This window comes from Neomonachus schauinslandi, chromosome 2, assembly GCF_002201575.2.
Source record: "Neomonachus schauinslandi chromosome 2, ASM220157v2, whole genome shotgun sequence".
NCBI classification, from domain to species: domain Eukaryota; kingdom Metazoa; phylum Chordata; class Mammalia; order Carnivora; family Phocidae; genus Neomonachus; species Neomonachus schauinslandi.
Window position 1 is genome coordinate 148641478 of NC_058404.1, and position 15861 is coordinate 148657338.

The window sequence follows — 15861 nt, forward strand, 5'->3', positions numbered from 1 at the left end:
ATTCTTTCACTTGTGAGAGTCATTTATGTTTCTGCATGTCTCTGAAGTTCTTTTACTTGAAGTACTGTAGAATATTTTATTGTATGAAAATACCACAAGTATGTAGCCATTCTGTTGTTGATGGACATTTGGGTTGTTTACACTTTGGAGCTATGGTGAATGCTGTTGCTGGGAATGTTCTTGTACATGGTTTTGGTGCACATGCATATGCCGTTTGTGGTGGGTTTAGAATAGGAATGAAATTGCTGGGTTAAAAGGCATGCACAAATTCTGCTTTAGTAGAAACTGCCAAGCCGTTTCCCAAAGTGGCTACACCAATTTACACTTCCATCAGCAGTTACTTAATAGCTCCTCGTCCCCACCAACCCTATTACTTGTTTTTTTTAACTTAAGCCAAAATGATCAATATATACTGGTTTTAATTTCCATTTCCTTGATGACTAATGAAGTTGAACATCTTTTCATATGATTATGGACATTTATATATCTTATTTTTTTCTGAAGTGTTTAAGTTTTTTTTTCTATTGGGATGTCTGCCTTCTTAAAAAATTGACTTATGGCAGTGCTTTATCTATTCTGCATATAAGTTTTTTTTTGTCAGAAAAATGCACTGCAAAAGGTATTTTCCATTCTATGGCTGCCTTTCACATTCTTAATGGCTCTTTTGATAAATAGGAGTTCTAAATGTGGTCTAATTTATCATTTTTTTTCTTTTATGGTTAATACTTTTTGTGTACTTGTGTAAAGACTGCTTTCTTCAAGATCATAAAGATCTTTTCCTAAATTACCTTCTGGAGAATTATTATTTTACCCTTTACATTAAGATTTATGATCTCCCTAAAGTAGGAATATCTTTTTTTTTCCATAAAGATATCAAATTTTAGGCATAAAGCATATATTTACACTTAGGATGTTGCCTTTCAAAAGTCCAACTCCAATCATGGTGAAGGTACCAACCACTCTTACCCATAGCAGATCCTGGATTCCATTTTTGACCTTGTTTCCTTGATACTGTCAGATGCCCTCTTCAGCTTTTAAGATTCCCAGCATCCGTTTTTCAAAAATAGCAGCTCCAAATAAGAGACTAACTTCTTTGGGTTTATCTTCCCCTAGATCTTGGCCCTGGAATTCTTCATTGTCTTGTTAGGTCTATGATCTCTTCAAAATAATTTTAATTATATGTTTCATTCATCTTTCTTACTATAATTATCAGAAGTGTTGGTCTAAATTGCTTAGTCCATCATTACTGGAAATTCCAGTCCCATTTATTTAAAAAAATTAGTCTTGATTTTACTCTCACTATCTATGTAATCTTTGACAAGTAATTTAAACCCTGTGAAGTTCAAGACTATTTTTTAAAGATTTATTTATTTACTTGAGATAGAGAGAGAGCACATGAGTGGGAGGGAGGGGCAGAGAGAGAGGGTAAAGCAGACTCCTCACTGAGTGCAGAGCCTGATGCAGGGCTCGATCCCAGGACCCTGAGATCATGACCTGAGCCGAAGGCAGATGCTTAACCAACTGAGCCACCCAGGCACACCTAAACTCTGTCAAGTTCAATTTCTTCACTTGTAAATGAGAATGACAGTACTTCTAGAATTGTTGAAAATTTTAATATGAAATGGTGTATATAAAAACATTGGAAGTGATGATACAAGGCTGCTGGTATACCTTTGGTGAGTGGCAGCTATTATTTTTATTATATGAATGATGATAATAATAATTATTAAGATGATGATGAGAATAGCAGTACTTCTGCATAACTCTATCACATTGCCCTAATCTTTTTTTTTAAAGATTTTATTTATTTATTTGAGAGAGAGAGAATGAGAGAGAGCACATGAGAGGGGGGAGGGTCAGAGGGCAAAGCAGACTCCCTGCCGAGCAGGGAGCCTGATGCAGGACTCGATCCAGGGACTCCAGGATCATGACCTGAGCCAAAGGCAGTCGCTTAACCAACTGAGCCACCCAGGCACCCGCCCTAATCTTCTAATCTAAAGGGGATATAGAGTTAATCTGACAACACATAGGCTTCAAGCAATGATTGTTTCCAATTTTTAGATTTGCCCAAGGCAAAATTTCAATAATTTATTCTGGATTTTGTTTTTAACCTAAAATTGATGTCAGACTCAGGGATAAATGATTTTAAATATCAATTTTTCTTGGGTAAAAAAATAAACTGTATCATCTCTGTTCTTATATTTCTCTCATTTTATGATATATCAAAATTCCGTGGACACTAGTTATAACACTGCCACAGTTTCACTTGTAAGTTCTCTTAGTAATTCATCTTACAAGAAGACTGAAACTCATTGAACAGCAGTTTGGTCTTTTATCTTTTTAGTAATGTTGGGCTTCAGTTCACTATATTACAAGGGCTGGCAAGGCATGTCAATTTTCCCTCAATTTTCCTCCATAGGAACAGATTATATAATTAAATTGTATTTTCAGCAGCAAGAATTACCAATGCACAAGAAATGGTGTTTTACTCTAGAGGACTTACAGGAAGTAGGCAGTCAAGTATTAGAATATTTAATTTTGATACATATACATTGCTTATTGAATAAGAGGCCTATTGACTAGGTTACACAGTTTTCTTGAGACTATGTAGCTAGTTTCCTAGTTACAGATTTTATACACAAGGAATAGGGTGGCTCCCATTCTGTTAGCTAAATGACATCTTGGCCAGACATGTATGTCTCATGAGTTTGATAAATATGAAACAATTCCCTACAGCTTGATCATATGGGCTTTATTGGTAAACCTGACTTCTAATTTTGCTGTAATTAAAAAAGATCTGTTAGTTCACCAGCTAAGCTAACCCAAAATATTACTGCAAATGCAAAAGAAAATGGTATTAAGAAGAACCAAATACTATGTAGGAATGAACAAGCAATAGAAAGAAAGGAGAAGTTCTTGCTTTCTGTTCCATGTTGTAAGAATCAGACAACCTGTAAGTGTTTATTCAGAATCTGGAATTGGGATGCCTGCGTGGCTCAGTCAGTTCAGTGTCAGACTCTTCAGCTCAGGTCACTATCTCCTGGTTATGAGATCGAGCTTCCCATCAGGCCCCATGTTCTGTGTGGAGCCTGCTTAAGATTCTCTCTCTCCCTTTCCATCTGCCCCTCTGCCCATGCTCTCTCTCACTTGCTTTCTCAAAAAAAAAAAATCTGGAATGTATGAAAAATTAGTATAAGACATAAACCCTATACTTCAGGTCTTTAAAATCTACTTGGGAAAATAGATATGGCACAAATAGAATAGTAATTAATAATAGAATAGTAATTAATAATTAGTTGTTACTACCTCAGTATGTGAAATTTTATCACAAAAAATAATAAAATTACTATGGGCCAGAGTTTTTGTAGAAGATTCAGTAGAAAGTCTTAAGATGGTTTTGAAGGACTTTGAAAATAAATGGATATAGATGCAAATAACAAGATAAAGCTTTTGGGGAAAATACCCAAAAAATACCCAGGAGGAGGAAGTACCATCATGGGTGGGTAATTCCAGTTGCTGCAAAGCATTTGAATAATTCTTATCCAGGCTGACATTGAGACTTCATGGTTGAATTGAAGCTAGGACATGATGTCTCTGGGAGTGTCCTTGGAACAAATGTACATTCTGTAACTCAGTCATTTAAAGAATGATTCAACAAGACAATAAATATAACATTACATCCTTGCTCTTCCTTTAAGAACTGACAGGACTTTTGTGATTATGGGGCTGAGAAGAGAAAAATGGCATGAGTACTGAAATTTTAGGCCTTGTTCAAAATGGGAGAAAGGTTTATCCTGTTTCAGCAGCAATGCTGTTCATCCATGGAAAGCTGGACACCAGTCCACAGTTTCTATTTCTGATACTAGAAGCAAATCAAAAGGAAGAAGAGATGCATATGAGAGGATTGATATTTAATATAAATACTTTCAAATCTTTAAGTTTTGTTTTAAAACTATAAGTTGATAGTAAATATTATATAACATTTGTATTTGTTACAAATGATATTTCTACTATTAGCTATTTCAAGATTCCTGAATCTCAGTGAGTTGGTAAGATGGAAAGTTTATTTCAAGTTTATGAAAAATCCAAAATGTAGTATACTTGCAAAGGCAGGTAGTAATTCTTATAGTGGTGATTATGTCAGTTTTGGCAACTTAAGGTTCTTTTCTTTTCTAGGAATTTCTTTACTTCATATAAATTTTAAAATTTATTTGCAATAAGTTATTTCCCACCTTGTTTTATAAGGCCAACATAACTTTGAATACAAACTTAACAATGATATTAAAAGACAGGAAAATTGTGCCATCCTGTCTCCAAAGCATGGAGGCAAAAATCCTAAACAAACCAGCATATGAAACCCAGCGATACATAAAATGTATAATAAATTACAATCAAGTTGTGATTATTCCAGAAATACAGAGTTGGTTCAATATTTAAATATCAATCAATGTGACTTACAACATTGATCAAAATAAAGGTAGAAAAGAGGTATGATTTACCTCAATTATGCCAAAAAAAAACATTTGATCAAATTCAAAGTTCCTTTATTATAAAATACATCAAACTAAAAACAGAAGATAACTTCCTTAATCTGATAAAGTGACAGCAAACATCCTATTGAATAGTGAAACACTGAAAACCTCTCCCTGAAATTGAGAACAAAGGAAGGATGCCTGCTATCGTCATTTTTTTTTCAGCAATGTACTAGCGTTCTAGGACACAAGGCTGAAACAATGAATCAGTCAACAATCAACCAAAACAAAATAAAAAATGTAAGCAATGGAAAAGAGGTAGTAATTCTATTCTTATTTGCAGATGACTTGATGATGTAGGTATATGATAAATATTCAAAAGAATGTTCAAATTAAAAAAAATAAATCAAGTTTTCTGGAAAGAAGGTCAATATACAAAAATCAATTTTATTTCTATATGCCATCAACATGTATAACATGAAATTTAAAGAATAATACCATTTACAATAGGACAGAAAAATCAAATACAGTTGATCCTTGAACAACCACAGGTTTGAATTGCACAGGTCCACTTACAGATTTTTTACAGTAGTGTAAATGTATATTCTCTTCCTTAAAATTTTCTTAATAATAATATTTTTTTCTCTAGCTTACTTTATTGTAGGAACATGGTATGTAATATATATAACATACCAAGGTATGTTATGTTCTCAGTAAGGCTTCCAGTCAACATTAGGCTATTAGTAGTTAAGTTTTGGGGGTTCAAGTTATATGCACATTTTCGACTCCACAGGGGAGTCAACACCTCTAAGCCCCTTGCTGTTCAAGGGTCAACTGTATATGCATTCAATGCTATAAATTTCCTTCTATTCACTGCATCCCCCAAATTTTGATAAGTTGTATTTTTGTTTTCATTTAGTTCAAAATATCTTAAAATTTCTCTTGAGAGTTCTCTCAAATGACTGATGTTATTTAGAAGCATGTTATTTAACCTCCACATAAGTTGGGATTTCCAGTTATCTTTCTGTTATTGCTATTTCTGATTTAATTTCACTGTGGCATGAGAGCTGACAATGTATGATTTCTATTCTTTTAAATTTGTCAAAGTGTATTTTGTGATCCAGAATGTAGTCTCTCTTGATGAAAATTCCATGGATCTTGAGAAGAATCTGTATTCTATTGTTGGATGAAGTAGTCTATAGATATCAATTATATTCAGATGATTGATGGTGTTAAATTCAACTATGTTCTTACTGATTTTCCACCTGCTGGATCTGTCCAATTCTGATACAGATGTGTCTCTATGTATGTCTCCAACTATGGTGACAGACTCATCTATTTCTCCTTGCAGTTCTATCGCTTTTTGCCTCATGTGGTTTGACACTATAGTTAGGTACATACACATTAAGTGTTATGTCCCTTCAAAGACATTCTTCATTTCTGTTACAGTGTTATTGAGGGTTTTTTTGTTTTTTTTTTAAATCTCTAGCATTTTGGTTCTTTTGTAGGATTTCCATCTCTCTACTTACATTTCCCATCTATTCTTGCATGCTGTCTACTTTATCCATTAAAGTTGTCAGCATATCAATCATAGTTGTTTTAAATTCCTGGTGTAATAATTCCAACATCCCTGCCATGTCTGGTTCTGATGCTTGCTCTGTCTCTCCAAATTGAGGGGTTTTTTTTTCTTTTGTTTTTTGCCCTTTGGTATGTCTTGCAAATTGTCCCTGATAGCTGGGCATGATGTACCAGGTAAACAGAACTACTATAAACAGGCCTTTAGTAACGTGGTGGTAAGGTGTAGGGAGAAAGAGTGTTCTATAGTCTGATGATTAAGTCTACTCTTTTAGTGAGTCTATGCCTCTAGACTATGAACTTCACAAGTGTTTCTCAGTTTTTTTACCCCATGTTCTCAGGATGGAAGAATGACCTGAGGTTGGGTATTTCCCTTTCCCAGGTCAGTTAGGTTCTGTTAATACCCCAGTATGTTAGGCTTTGATTAACTAGTTGTCTCCAAGGGCAGGCCTTGTTAAGAGAAGAGAGTGCTCTGGAATATTTCAAAATGTTCCCTTTTCTGTCTCCCTGCCAGAAACCCAAATGGACTTTTCCTTCAATATTTACTGTGGGAATCTGGTTGAATTTCTGGAGGTAAGTCTCACAATACTTTGGGCTTCCCCCTATGACTGGGTCCCTCTGGAGTTTTTAACTCTCAGAGTTATCCGTACCAAATCTCCAGCAGTTTATCAATAACACTTTAGGTTTTCCTTTCCTGACACTGGCTCTGCTCTGATGGTTTCTGTTCTTGAGTCTTGACTCAGTTAAGACTTAAGAATACAGTGAGTCTTGACTCACTGTATTAACTGTATTCTCTTGTCTATTTCTCCAGTATTTGGGGCAGTTGTTTGCTCTGTGTTCTCCCCTCTGTTATGGATCCAAAAAAAGAGTTGCTGATTTCATAGTCAGCATTGCAATATCCAGTATATATAGAAAACTCACATATATCCGTAAGAAAAAAAGATAAATAACCTAATAGAAAAAAATAAGCTAGATATATGAACAGAATTCTCAGAAGAGGAAACCTAGAATCAGAATGATAATTATTCTCACTGGTAATTAGGGAAATTTAAATGTAAATCACAATGAAATACAATTTTATTTACATCAGAATGATGGCAATATTAGTTATATTAAAATTGATACCTTGTGAAAAACCATTTGTCAGAAACTTCTGCCTATAGCTGATGTCAACTGAGGAAGAAGAAGCCAGTATAATGGAACTGGTTAAACACAAAGTTAGGATTATCTCAGTTTACCACAAAACTGTTTCCTGGGTATACCTTCTAGGTGACCAATCTAGGAGTAGACTATTATTTTTTTTAAAATAGCCAAGTCAAGGAAGTTTATGGTTCCCTTGATGACTCCTATATTGAAACCATAGAAATATGGTAGTCATTAATACTAGTCAGACAAGTTTCATTATATTTGTTCTCTACATTTCACCCAGCCCGTAAAAACAAACCAATCAACACTGGATGTAGCACATAAACCAGGGAAATACTGATCTCCTTAAAAGCTACACCAGAAGGCCCTTATTTTAATTATCTCTATCATTGTCACCACCACCATCATCATCATCACCATCATTGTCCCTGACAACACCACAGCAATCAGAATATTATGTACAGGTAAATGGGATTTTATTTGGGAAATTAAGTCTACAAAACCTAGCAAGTTCTTAGAATATCTTCTAGCTTTTTGTTAACTGCTTGCTTTCTATAATTTATATTTTTATTTCTGTACACTGCTAAAAAACATGCTATTGTATCTGAGGTCCAAAGGCTCTGAAAAGTCTCTGGGAAAGTCTCCGGCAGTTGGAAAAAAAGAATCCAATTCCAACAAAATTTTGCTTACTTTTTTTTTATAAGAACACTACCATTTTTGTTCTCTAGCAATGTAATTGAAATAATATTTTCTAATATGAAAATATTTTCTTGAAAATAAAAATATAAATTCCATTATAGATTTTTGGAATAATGTCCTTATAATCCAGGTCCTGAATTGGCAGCTGGCAGACTGCAGAGGGTCCTCAAAACTTCATAGATGTTCAAATGAATTCCCTCTGTAGGCTCTCTGCTTTTCCAGAATTCCAGGGGAAAGTTAAAAGTGGAAGCCATTCAACCCATCTGATCATTAATTTCTCTGTTCCTTATTCACGACTCTTTCCCTAATGACTTAAAGTCTTCTATGGAAAAAAAAAGGGTTTTCTTTATAAAATTTGGGGAATTTTGCACTGGAATCTAGCTTTAATACTCTTCACTGTCTAACAGAATTCAGGTGCATCTAATTCAAATGGTCTGTAAATTAAATTCTAATAAATGAAAATTACAATTATTGTAATGCTTTGTAGGTTAACTGCTAATGCAATATCAGAAGGTGGTTATAAGAAAATCTAATCTAGGAAATAATACCTGGTATGGACTGTGGGGATAAATTATAGTGAGATTGATGCTTTAAAATTGTGAATCATGCAGTTACCATTATTTTTATTGACATTATTATTGTAATTTGATTAAGGGGAATGTTTGATTATGCCAGAATAGTGGTAAGACCTTACTTGAATTAGATTCAATACAAAAATGAGGCAGTTATAGTTTAATTAAATATATGGAGTTGATTAAATTCATTGAAGATTAATTTTTAACCTGTTTTCTTTGTTAAATGAGTTCATTCTGGAATGCAGATTTCTGTTTCTTTTTTTTTAAAAAGGCCAAAATTAATTTGGTAAATGAGAAAGTAAATTGTTTCAGGAATGGAACTTTTTAAATATTTAGAACATCATTTAAATAATTTCAGCTATTATTCAAAAATATAATCAATTCCTCGAGTCCATGCATCACATTTACTAGAGGAAGGGGTGAATAAAATATAAACCACTGTGATGTTTTAGATATAAAAGTATCTCCTTAATTGTTTATGATAGGAAGAAATCCATAATGAAGGGAAAAAAACCATCAGTGCTATAGTCAACAAAATGTATTCTCTAGCACTTCCCAGAGCTTCTAAAAGGAACTTTCAGTGAAATATATTTTATAAACTGTAATGTGTTGATTACTTGTATAGAAACCATTTCAGCTACTTTAGAGTCACTATTCAGGCTACATAATGTTAAAGTCCCTCAAATTAATTTGCATGTCTCAGAAAGACTAAGCTACCAGACTAAGTTACAACTGGCTAATCCAAAAAAATTTGAGACCTCAATATCACAGTAAACATTTCTAGTTATTAGAAGAGACTTATTATCAGATAGTCATAAGGTTCTAAATAGCTATTAATTACCTTAATTGCATACTCCTTTTAAAGTGTCATTCACCTAGTGTAAGAAACACAATACCTGAATAGATTTTTGCTCTGAGGATGAGATTAAACAGCAGGATTCCAGTATGGAAGCATACATGGAATGCATCTGAAATAAGGACTTTCTTTGAAGAGCTTTGACAAATAATTTTGGTTCTGGGAAACACTGATTAACAAGTCATCAAAGTGGTATAAAGAGGTAGGATTAAGAATAGAGAACAGAGCAGAGAGCGAATAAGACTGGGTGGAGTTACATAGTTGTGTCATAAGGTAATATTTGTTTTTTAAAGGAACTTCTCTGCCTAAAAATAAATTGGTCTTAGAGGGATCAAAATGAAAAGATTCTCATATTCATACGGAATATCTAATGTGCCAAATATATCCCCTGATTACAAACTCCTCTGTTTTACAAGTTCTGTTTAGGATGATGCAGAATATGGAAGATTGAAGAAACAGCTAAGGCTATTTTTAAATTTGAAATCAGATTTTTTTTTAAGATTTTATTTATTTGTTTGAGAGAGAGAGAGAGAGAGAACGAGCATGAGCAGGGGAGGAGGGGTAGAGGGAGCAGGAGAAACAGGCTCCCCACTGAGCAGAGAGCCCAATGTGGGGCTTGTTCCCAGGACTCTGGTATCATGACCTGAACCTAAGGCAGCCGCTTAACTGACTGAGCCACCCAGGCGCCCCTGAAATCAGAATTTTGTGTGTTTGTTATAGCTCTTCCTCGAAATCAGCAATCTCATGACATCATGTCCTTCAAAATATGCAGGATAGATAACTAGTGTCCAAATTTTATATATATAGATTAGACTGAGGGTAGCCATAAGACCTAATTGTAACCCTAGACCACTCCATTTGGATGATGCCAAGTCACTATATTTTCTGATTATTTGTCATCTAATTGATTGGCTTTGACGATGAAACTTACTTGTCTCTTAATTTATGTGATACAAATAATCCACGTTTATAGTAGAAACATCAGAAAATATAGTTAAGAAAAAAGTAAACAAAAAAGAAAAAAATCTACCTATAATCTCATAACATGGGATAACTGCAGTTGGTATCATGATATTTCCTTCCACATTTAATTAAAACTTATAAATCGTTAATATTATATATTTGTTTATAAATCTATATATGTCCATGTACATGATATGACTATAGTCAAAAATACAATTAGACCACAACTAGTGTTTTGTAACCTGCTTTAGATAAATAAAAAGAGCAAATCGATTTCTCTTCAGAGAAACCATGTGAATCTTGCTCACTGCTATATTTCCAGAAGCTAACACAGCACTTAAATATGATTTGTTTAATGAATGAGCATTAGGGTCTATCCTCTTTGAGATGTTTAAGGCTTCTATGTTTCATGCTAACATAGGGACCTAATCACAAATTATAAATTACGTTGAATGAGTTGAAGGAGAGCCAGGTACATTTAGAATGTCTATCATCTGATTTGATCCATTTTTTTTTTCCTTTCATAGGTATGGCATATCCTCCCAGAGAAGATCTTGGCCAGTATGGATGGTGATCCTTATTTTTCTTGGAGTGACAACCATCTTGGGAGTAACTGTTGGTCTCCTTGTTCATTTTCTGGCAGTTGGTCAGTATTGTCTATTTTTCACTTTCATCCCTACTACTAAATCTCCTTTTATTTTTAGATATTGATAAGAAACAACATGAATATTAAATTTCTTCATGGAAATTTTCTCATCTATTTACTATGTTATTTCAACATAACAATTTTCTATTATTTAATACCAAAGTTTATAAATTTTTTTGAATCAAATGCCTCCTTGAGCCACTCTGTAACTTATATTACCAACAATGAGAGGATGGGCAAGACTGAAAAGTTCAATATTTTGAGGCCCAAATGCATTGTCAATAAAGGAGCTTATGCAGTAGGTTAGTAGTTGAATTGTTATATCTTTTAGTAAATGTACCTAAAAATTTGGAAACTCCTACTCTGACTGGCTCAATTCTGGTTGGTTTATTTTTTTTAAAGATTTTATTTACTTGACAGAGAGAGAGAGACAGCCAGAGAGGGAACACAAGCGGGGGACCAGGAGAGGAGAAGCAGACCTCCTGCCGAGCAGGGAGCCCGATGTGGGGCTTGGTCCCAGGACCTTGGGATCATGACCTGAACCAAAGGCAGACGCTTAACGACTGAGCCACCCAGGCGCCCCTCAATTCTGGTTGTTAAGATATAATTGCTAAATAGCAATGGGTAATCCACAAATGTCTCATCTTTTCTTAAAAATTTAATTCAATTTAATTAACATACAGTGTATTATTAGTTTCAGAGATAATTTAGTGATTGATTCATCAGTTGCATATAACACCCAGTGCTCATTACATCAAGTGCTCTCCTTAATGCCTATCACCCTGTTATCCCATCCCCCCACCCACCTCCTCTCCAGTAACCCTCAGTTTGTTTCCTATAGTTAAGAGACTCATGTTTAGGGGCGCCTTCGGCTCAGGTCATGATCCCAGGGTCCTGGGATCGAGCCCCGCATTGGGCTCCCTGCTCGGCGGGAAGCCTGCTTCTCCCTCTCCCACTCCCCCTGCTTGTGTTCCCTCTCTCGCTGTCTCTCTCTGTCAAATAAATAAATAAAATCTTAAAAAAAAAAGAGAGACTCATGTTTCGTCTCTCTCTCTGTTTTTGTCTTATTTTTTCTTTCCTTCCCCTATATTCATCTGTTTTATTTTTTAAATTGCACATTTGAGTGAAATCTTTGATATTTGTCTTTCTCTGACTGACTTATTTCTCTTAAGGTAATACCCTCTACTTCCATCCATGTATTGCAAATGGCAAGATTTCATTCTTTTGGATGACTGAGTAATATTCCCTCATATATATACCACCTCTTCTTTATGCATTCATTGGTTGATGGACATCTGGTCTCTTTCCATATTTTGGCTATTGTGCACATTGCTGCTATAAACTTTGGGGTTCATGTGTCCCTACAAATCACTATGTTTGTATCCTTTGGATAAATACCTAATGGTACAATTGCTGGGTTGTAGGGTAGCTCTATTTTTAACTTTTTGAAGAACTTGCATACTTTCTTCCAGAGTGGCTGCACCAGTTTGCATTCCCACTAACAGTGTAAGAGGATTCCCCTTTCTCTGCATCTGCCAACATCTGTTGTTTCCTGAGCTGTTAATTTTAGCCATTCTGACCACTATGAGGTGGTATCTTATTGTAATTTTGATTTGTATTTCTCTGATGCTGAGTGATGTTGAGCATTTTTTCATGTGTCTGTTGGCCATTTGTATGTCTTCTTTGGAGAAATGTCTGTTCATGCCTTCTGCCCATTTCTTGACTGGATTTTCTGGGTTTTGGGTGTTGAGTTTGATAAATTCTTTATAGATTTTGGATATTAGCCCTTTATCCGATAAGACATTTGCAAATATCTTCTCCCATTCCGTAGGTTGTCTTTTAGTTTTGTTGACTGTTTCCTTTGCTATGCAAAAGTTTTTTCTCTTGATGAGGTCCCAATAGTTCATATTTGCTTTTGTTTCCCTTGCCTTTGAAGACATGTCTAGCAAGAAGTTGCTGCAGCTAAGGTCAAAGAGGATTTTGATGGATTCCTGTCGCACATTGAGGTCTTTCATCCACACAAATGTCTCATGTAATAGTAGATAGTAGAAGTGACTGTATGTTTATATAAATTTGATCTTATTTTTAAAATTTTTGTTAACACTATTTTCAGAAAGCTTGGTTTTCCAATTTTTTTACCTTTCAGGAAAATAAAACCTTAAATTTGTGTAGCTATTTAGTGTTTTCAAAGAAATTTGACTTCCATTATTCCACTTGATCCTCACAATAATCCTTTGAGCTAGAGAGGGTAGGTTCTACTACTGTCTTTGTTTTCACATGCAAAAAATCAAGATTGAGAAAAGTCAAGTGCTTATTATTATAGGCTTTTTTTTTACATTTTTAAAAAATTTTATTTTATTATATTATGTTAATCCCCATACATTACATCATTAGGTTTTTGATTTAGTGTTCCATGATTCATTGTTTGCATGTAACACCCAGTGCTCCATTTACTACGTGCTCTCTTTAATACCCATCACCAGGTTAACCCATCCCCCCACCCCCCTCCCATCTAGAACTCTCAGTTTGTTTCTCAAGAGTCCATAGTCTCTCATGGTTCATCTCCCCCTCCTATTCCCCCCCTTCATTTTTCCCTTCCTACTATCTTCTTCTTTTTTTTAACATATAATGTATTATTTGTTTCAGAGGTACAGGTCTGTGATTCAACAGTCCTACACAATTTACAGCCCTCAGTGTCATAGATGAGCATAAACCCAGACCTTAACATTCAAGTGTATTATTCTACTTTATCATAAGTTTTTCTGTTTTATTCCTCTGAAATATATTACTCTATACAATAATGAAGTGTAGGATGATTTTCCTAATACTGTGACAATTCTAGCTTTTCCTTCAACCTGGCCTCTCCTTTGTTTTCTCTAACCATCTTTTTTTTTTTTAAAGATTTATTTATTTGAGACAGAGAGCAAGTAGGGGGAGGGACAGAGGGAGAGAATCTTCAAGAAGACTCCCCGCCGAACACAGAGCCTTAAGTAGGGCTTCATCTCACCACCCATGAGATCATGACCTGAGCTAAAACCAAGAGTTAGGCACTTAACCAACTGAGCCACCCAAGTGTCCTATGTTTTCTCTAACCATCTTGGTCTCAAATTTCAAAACTTTTCCTTCAGAAGGGTAATATATGCTTACAGTCCAGTCTCTTGCCTGCCATGTCTGTCCCTGAACTCTCTGTAGTCTGGATCCTTCTGTCGTCTGTTTGATTCTACTCATTAAAAAATAACATCCACTACATAATTTCTCTTTAAGGAAATTTGCTCCAAGTTTACCAAATCAAGCATCGTGAAGAAGCCCAGTAGCTTAATTAGCTATCCTTCCAAAATATAATTTGTATTTTAATAGGTCCCTTCTTCTGGATAAACAATGCATTCATGGACTGGAGTGGTACAAAAGGGAGAACTGCAGACATCCTCGCTCAAGCAGGACATGTGTGGGATGAAAATTTGCCCTTGACTTTCTCTACATGGTCAACCACGTACAATTTCAAATACAAGGCTAGGTGGGCTTATATTACCTGAAATTAAGTTATTTGAACTGGGCTCCTTGTGAAGTAAAAATATGCACTCAAAACTCTGTTGTAAAGGTCGTCTGGAGTCAGCCTGAAAGATGGGTTTGCTCTAGGATTCTGACTTAGGAATGAAATCAGTCTTTGTTAATAATACTAAGGGCAACTTGAGTTGGATGACACCTAGAGTAATCTCTCATTCAAGTGGTATGAAATTAGTTTCTCTGTCTGAATATATCTATTGTTTTTAAGACATTATTTTTGAGTTTCTACTTCTTGGATTAACTCAGAGATAAATATTCCACAAGGATCATTATTCTAGAATGACTGGTTCAGCTCTTTCTTAACTATTTTATTTAACAAAACTATTTCCAAAAGCTTACACAGACATTTACAAACAATTGCAAAATCCTTCAGATAGTTTATCTAGTAGAGCTAAACCCTTGCTTTCTCTCAGAATCACCTGTGGAACTCTTCTAAAGAAGTGTCATCCCTTAGGTTTTCTGTTTCAGTGGAACTGGGGTAAGACCCGCCCATGTATGCCTTTTAGAAGCTCTGTAGTTATTCTAATACATAGATGGTGTTGCAATCCTTGGGTCTAAAGCATTGTTTTATGAGGTAATAAAATATATTTCTATCTTAAGATAGATTTTATTATAAACTTTGGGATGTGGACAGATTACTGTGTAAATACTGATCACTGCTATGTCTGTAAAACTGATTATGATTTTAAAGACCACAGTGTAGGGTACAGATAGATTCCCATTCAATTTATCTAAATAATTGTATTATTCAGCTCAAGCTGCCATAACAGAATACCACACACTAGGTGTCTTAAACAACAAATATTTATTTTCTCACAGTTTTGGAGGCTGGAAGTCCAAGATCAGCATGCCAGCAGGGTCACTATAGCCTCACATGGCCTTTTTTTCTGTGACATATGGGGTTGGAGGGGTATAATTTATGGGAGAGAGAAGGAAGCCTCAGTCTCTTATGTCTCTTCCTATAAGGCTACCAGTCCTATTGGTTTCTGATTTAATTCTATGACCTGATTTATGATCTGATTTAACCTTAATTACCTTGTTAAAGGCCATGTCTCTAAATATAGTCACATAGGGGTTTGGGCTTTAATATATGAATTCTAAGGGGACAATTCAGTTCATAAAAATAATCAAGGGAAAATAAACTTAAAAATCGCACCTCAAATCAATCTAATTTTCCAGTAATATAACTAGAGTCAGATATCTAAACATCATGGTTTCTTTAAATATGGACATGACAGATATTACTTTTGACAAATTAATCTGCCTACCTGGAATGCGTGGGTGGTTCAGATAGTTAAGGGTCTGCCGTTAGCGCAGGTCCTGATCCCAGGGTCCTAGGATCAAGTCCCTGCTTCTCCCTGTCCC

General features: G+C 35.0%; 1 protein-coding gene across 1 annotated transcript in view; it reads left to right on the forward strand.

Annotated features, from left to right (window-relative positions):
* Positions 1–6569: 6569 nt before the first annotated feature.
* Positions 6570–15861, forward strand: part of LOC110591359 (transmembrane protease serine 11B-like) — a 35378-nt gene continuing 26086 nt past the window's right edge. Inside the window, 4 exon segments of the mRNA XM_021702273.1 lie at positions 6570–6620; positions 7546–7657; positions 9093–9237; positions 10814–10932. Of these exon segments, the coding sequence (XP_021557948.1) occupies positions 6570–6620; positions 7546–7657; positions 9093–9237; positions 10814–10932 (427 nt within the window).